General features: G+C 31.5%; 1 protein-coding gene across 1 annotated transcript in view; it reads right to left on the bottom strand.

Annotated features, from left to right (window-relative positions):
* Window positions 1-341: 341 nt before the first annotated feature.
* Window positions 342-6,534, bottom strand: part of LOC106473583 (atrial natriuretic peptide receptor 1-like) — a gene marked incomplete at both ends in the record, with an annotated part of 46,468 nt that continues 40,275 nt past the window's right edge. Inside the window, one exon of the mRNA XM_022401984.1 lies at window positions 342-410. Coding sequence (XP_022257692.1) covers window positions 342-410 — 69 coding nt within the window. The remainder of the gene's footprint in view (window positions 411-6,534) is intronic.

The following is a 6,534-nucleotide window of genomic DNA, read 5'->3' as shown; positions in this document are numbered from 1 at the left end:
TACAACCAGATCAATATGTATCGTATATATACACACACACACACATATATATATATATATATATATATATACAACCAGATCAATATGTATCGTATATATACACACACACACACATATATATATATATATATATATATATACAACCAGATCAATACGTATCGCATGTATACACACACACACACACACATATATATATAAATATATATATATTACCAGATCAATATGTATCGTATGTATATATATACACACACACACATATATATATATATACTGCCAGATCAGTAAGTATATATCTACAGTAGCTGTTAATTGTAGCAAGCTATTATACGATCATATCTTACCTTATACACGTCGAAGTTTTCAATGATTGAATCGAAACAGGTGTACAGATCATTGAGCAAGTCAACAACCTAATGAATACATATATGAAGTATGAGGACGATAATAATTATATATGTATATCTATAAAGTTCGAGTTTACCAAAAAATCAAGCACAGTTAAGCACATTGGTGTTATATAATCTACGTAAATATTGAAGCTCAAGCTCAAATATATTTAAGGTTTAAACTCATTTTTATAGTCAATAGATTGTGTAAAACGGTGTAATTTTGATAAGAGTTATTTGAGTTTGATAATACTTCTAACATTAGTACGTACTAACAATGCATAGAATATACTTAAGAAATAAGACTGGTCATAATACGAGTATAAATCAGTTATAGAACAAGTAGTTACTAACACACTTCTATTTGTTTATCAATGACATGTAATTTTGATAAGAGTTATTAGAGTTTGATAATACTTCTAACATTAGTACGCACTAACAATGCATAGAATATACTTAAGAAATAAGACTGGTCATAATACGAGTATAAATCAGTTATAGAACAAGTAGTTACTAACACACTTCTATTTGTTTATCAATGACATGTAATTTTGATAAGAGTTATTTGAGTTTGATAATACTTCTAACATTAGTACGTACTAACAATGCATAGAATATACTTAAGAAATAAGACTGGTCATAATACGAGTATAAATCAGTTATAGAACAAGTAGTTACTAACACACTTCTATTTGTTTATCAATGATTTATAAAACTACCGTGTAAAGAAACTTAATCTGTTCTTTAGAAAACTCTGACTGTTATATATATACATGTTCATCTGACATCACTCAGAAAAGTGAATTCTGGGAGAATAATGGTAAAATACTTGAAACATTTCTATTCATCTTTGTATTCATTTCAACAGTCCTTAAACTGATACAATTAGTGTGTTTCCATGTATTCATTTCAACAGTCTTTAAACTGATACAATTAGTGTGTTTCCATGTATTCATTTCAACAGTCCTTAAACTGATACAATTAGTGTGTTTCCATGTATTCATTTGAACAGTCTTTAAACTGTAATTGTATGTGTGTTCCCATGTATTCATTTCAACAGTCCTTAAACTGATACAATTAGTGTGTTTCCATGTATTCATTTGAACAGTCTTTAAACTGATACAAGTAGTGTGTTCCATGTATTCATTTCAACAGTCCTTAACCTGATACAATTAGTGTGTTTCCATATATTCATTTCAACAGTCCTTAAACTGATACAACTAATGTGTTTCCTGTATTTATTTGAACAGTCCTTAAACTGATACAATTAATGTGTTTCTATGTATTCATTTCAACAGTCCTTAAACTGATATTTTCCACCTACTGATTCAAAAATATCTAGAATGCAAAGATTATCATTTTCAGTATTACATCTATGTTAAAACATAATACATGAGAACAAGGTTTTAATCATTTCACATGGTAAGATTTTCAATTTTCAGTATCTTTTATCCTCTTTAAACTACTGCTACTAGTACTAGTGCAGAGGTCAAGATTTAATCTGGCTCGAGGTTCATTCATCACCGATATATAATAGCTCTGTATACAACCTTTTCACCATATACATTCTATCAGATTGTCCAGTAGGAGTGCACATATACGAGGTGACCAAGTTCAGTATCATCAGCCTGATAGTTTCCGATAATCAGCCCGAAAATTTTCGATAACGGTAAAAACATAAGTTAAAAGTATAAGTTTCTCAGAAATGTTTAAGTGTTAGATTTAGTCAAGACGAAAGAGAAGGAGAGAGAGAGAAAATCATGTATGTGACCTAGAACATTATATATCAAAGGGACTTGAGATGACAGATTAAGAGAATAAAAAACAAAGTTAGTGAGAAAGAAACTGACTGAAGCGATGTATTAACGATGGAACAGTAGACGATCCATTGTAAACTTGAGAGCCATGGGAAAAAAATGATAAAATTAAATACATCTATTTTTTGGGTGGGTGGGAAGGTGGAGGGAGGAATCCTATTTTAATACCAAGTTATATTAAACAATCAAACTCAATGGGAGTCTGTTCCATTGAGACTGAGTATTAAAAATTGAGAATAAGAACGGAGTACATGCTGTATGTTTGACACTAAGTTGTTTATAAAACACGACTTAGTCGATAAAGTAAACACGTACTGTAAGTTGACTATCATACACACCTGAGTTCAGTGTAATGCTAAACACTTAGGACAGAGAGTGGCTGGTAGTAAGAGAAAAAAAACAACTAAAGGTTTTAGATCAAATGCATCTAAAGACATTCTTTCACAACAGCTGGGGCTGGACCTGTCAATGGAGAAATGTTTAACTTACTTTCCAGCAGGGAAGGAAACATATTAAATAAGGCAGAGTATGGAATAACTATGAGGAACCGAGCATTCAAAATACATCAGAAAGTCCCAATAAAACTGTATTGTGGAACCTTTTCTGTCCAACTTTAACCTTGAAATAGTAGTTAAAGATTAAGAAAGATGGTGTTAGGACTACTTGAATATCTCAAGTTATATGTTTCTTATGACTTTCGAAACCTATGTGTAAGATTCATCCAGTAAGACAGAGATTTTGGTACACTAGACATAAATGAATACACTTCTATTACAACGCTCTGATATGGCAGTGGCCCAATGAAATCAGCTTATCAGAGAACTGAAGTAAGAACTGATAAGATTTTCGAGAGTTTGAGTTTATATCTGATTTAGTTAGCACTGTTAGCTATCAGGCAAATGAAACGAAAAGTCGATGGAGGCTTCATCCACTTAAGACGGATAATAAAAAAAAAGGCTATGTCGATGTCAACATTCATTTCAGGAAAATATCCACGCTCATTAGTGAAAAATTGTTCTTCGAAATGGGTAATAAGACTATAAGCACCCTCGGATCAAGGAAAGCGTTAAAAAATGGCAAACAACAATGATAAAAGTTAGCGTTCAGTAGTTTATCCTCTTCTGCAATACTGAAGAGAGTAGATATTATGTAAAAAATAATTCAAAAAGCAGTGTTTGTACACGTCTTTGTATACGTTTACTAACGTGTCGACAGTGAATTAATTTCTTGAGTTCAAGAGATGTAACGATATCGTATAGTGTTATCAGATAGTCATTAAATATGACTACAGGGTAGATGAGCATCAGAAAGTTTTTAGATTACAGTTAGCGTCACCTACATATATATATATATATAACTTAATGGCTAGCAATCTGAATTGAGCATCAGAAAGTTTTTAGATTACAGTTAGCGTCACCTACATATATATAACTTAATGGCTAGCAATCTGAATTGAGCATCAGAAAGTTTTTAGATTACAGTTGGCGTCACCTACATATATATAACTTAATGGCTAGCAATCTGAATTGAGCATCAGAAAGTTTTTAGATTACAGTTAGCGTCACCTACATATATATAACTTAATGGCTAGCAATCGGAATTGAGCATCAGAAAGTTTTTAGATTACAGTTGGCGTCACCTACATGCATATAACTTGATGGCTAGCAATCTGAATAAAGTGTAATGTGCGACGTCCGTACAAATTGGCTATCAAAGAGGTGTTTTGACGTGTTCCATACACCGTTGGAAATCTTCCAAAATGTCGGATCATCCTTCCCACTGGGTCATTAATATTCATGACTTTTTTACTATTCATGGCTTTTTTAGAATACGCAATTTGTTTCTGTTATTGTAAACTTGTTGTTTTCAGATCCCAGATGTGAATTAAAGGATTGTAAAGTTCATTCCTTAACGTTCAGTAATGGAACGATCAATTCATGCAATTATCCCTAAAAAAACGAACGACGTTATTTCCTTCAGCAAAATAAACAGTTTGCTAAATAACGCTTATAATATTAAGAGTTAAAACAGTCCAAGTATCTAAATTTTTCTGCCATCGATATCTTAAAACTACAACTACAAACAAAAGAGCTAACCACGACCAGATGAACTATCAAACTCAATGCAGCGTTGTTAATATTGTGAAGTTTCATTTTAATCATGAATGGGTTACGTTGCATACGAACAAAAACTAAACACTTTAAAAGTTACAGTTTAAGCGCTGAAAAGTTGGTGAAGCAGTAGAAATCAACAGGTTAAAATATTGTGATAAAAATTAAGTAAACTGTGAATGTTTATCTTAATTTGTCCATTTAGGATTCAAAATCAGAGGTGGATAAAAAATAGCATTTAAAAATCTTTTGTATGTTACATGTCACTGGCTAAGAGGTCATTCCTAGACACTAGAAATGCATACGTGGGATAATAGACTGGAAGGACTCTTGAGTTACCGTGATGCAGACTGGACTTCTTACCATATCCAAACGAAAAATGTAACTTCTGAACTATTTTTCTTAAAAGCTCGAAACTGCAATTACTTCTTGCATCTCCTGGGATGTTTCAACCATTAAACCAACGAACATTAAATATATGATTGTATTTTACAACCATTAATCCAACCAACATTAAATATATGATTGTATTTTCCAGCCATTAAGCCAACGAACGTTAAATATATGATTGTATTTTCCAGCCATTAAGGTCAACGAACATTAAATACATGATTGTATTTTCCAGCCATTAAGGTCAACGAACATTAAATATATGATTGTATTTTCCAGCCATTAAGGCCAACGAACATTAAATATATGATTGTATTTTCCAGCCATTAAGGTCAACGAACATTAAATCTGTGATTGTATTTTCCAGCCATTAAGACAATCAACATTAAATATATGATTTTATTTTCCAACCATTAATCCAACCAACATTAAATCTATGATTGTATTTTCCAACCATTAAGCCAATCAACATTAAATATATCATTGTATTTTCCAGCCATTAAGCCAACGAACATTAAATATATGATTGTATTTTCCAACCATTAAGCCAACGAATATGAAATATATTATTGTATTTTCCAACCATTAAGGACAACGAACATTAAATCTGTGATTGTATTTTCCAGCCATTAAACCAATGAACATTAAATATATCATTGTATTTTCCAGCCATTAAGCCAACGAACATTAAATATATCATTGTATTTTCCAACCATTAAGCCAACGAATATGAAATATATTATTGTATTTTCCAACCATTAAGGTCAACGAACATTAAATCTGTGATTGTATTTTCCAGCCATTAAATCAATGAACATTAAATATATTATTGTATTTTCCAACCATTAAGCCAACGAATATGAAATATATTATTGTATTTTCCAATCATTAAGCCAACGAACATAAAAGCTATGATTGTATTTTTCAACCATTAACCCAACAAACATTAAATCTACGATTGTACTTATTATTTCGGTCACATATCTAGATAGATACATTTATACACGCTACGTCGGACATAGTAAGATGATTGTACTTTAAGCTAACAGCCAATGCTTGTGTGTTCCCCAAATAAGGCATACTGCACTATTTCTTTATTTTACTTTCATTAAAAATATTGATTAGGAAAAATTTAATATATGTTATTTTATTATTTGTACTTTTTGTTTTTATACTTTTGTTAAAGAGATTGTTCTATATTCTAGTTTAATATATGGATGTAGGAGAAACCTAAATCTCTTAAGCTGGCAGAACCTCGTGAGATATTACTAGGCTTACGGCTGGAAATATCATTAACAACGAGAGTATCTAACTGATGAAATGATACATTATAATCTTTATAAGCACTAACGTAAGAAAATTATATTTATTTTGCTATGCTACTTACCAACCAGGCTGATTTTTTTTTGTTTCCTCTAAGTATGTCGCTTGCTTTGATCGGAAGTTGATATAAATTTGTTATAATCTACACAAACCTACCTTCATTACTACGTGGAACAGTGTCATTACTTTACCTTTCTACTTCTCTATTTCGTGAGCATTCTCAATCCAGAGACTTAGTCATTTTACACCATCACAGGAATATTGAACGAAAAGTCGTAGTTACATTCTAGCAGTTAAGAGACTCGATTGGAAAAAAAAAGTCTGTAATCCGGGATTCTTCTAGTTCTTTACAATACTAACGTCGATTTAAAATCATGGCTGGCCAATTATGCTCTCCAATTATCCAATCATGGAGAGTAACTCTGCACTAACAACGTTCATTGACAACGAAAATCTCTTTGCAACCTTTCAAGGTCCAAAACAACACCCTCTGGACTTTGATACTCC

Source organism: Limulus polyphemus, unplaced genomic scaffold (assembly GCF_000517525.1).
Source record: "Limulus polyphemus unplaced genomic scaffold, Limulus_polyphemus-2.1.2 Scaffold6295, whole genome shotgun sequence".
NCBI classification, from domain to species: Eukaryota; Metazoa; Arthropoda; class Merostomata; order Xiphosura; family Limulidae; genus Limulus; species Limulus polyphemus.
Note: the sequence above shows the minus strand (reverse complement) of the source record. Positions and strands in the feature narration are given on the sequence as shown.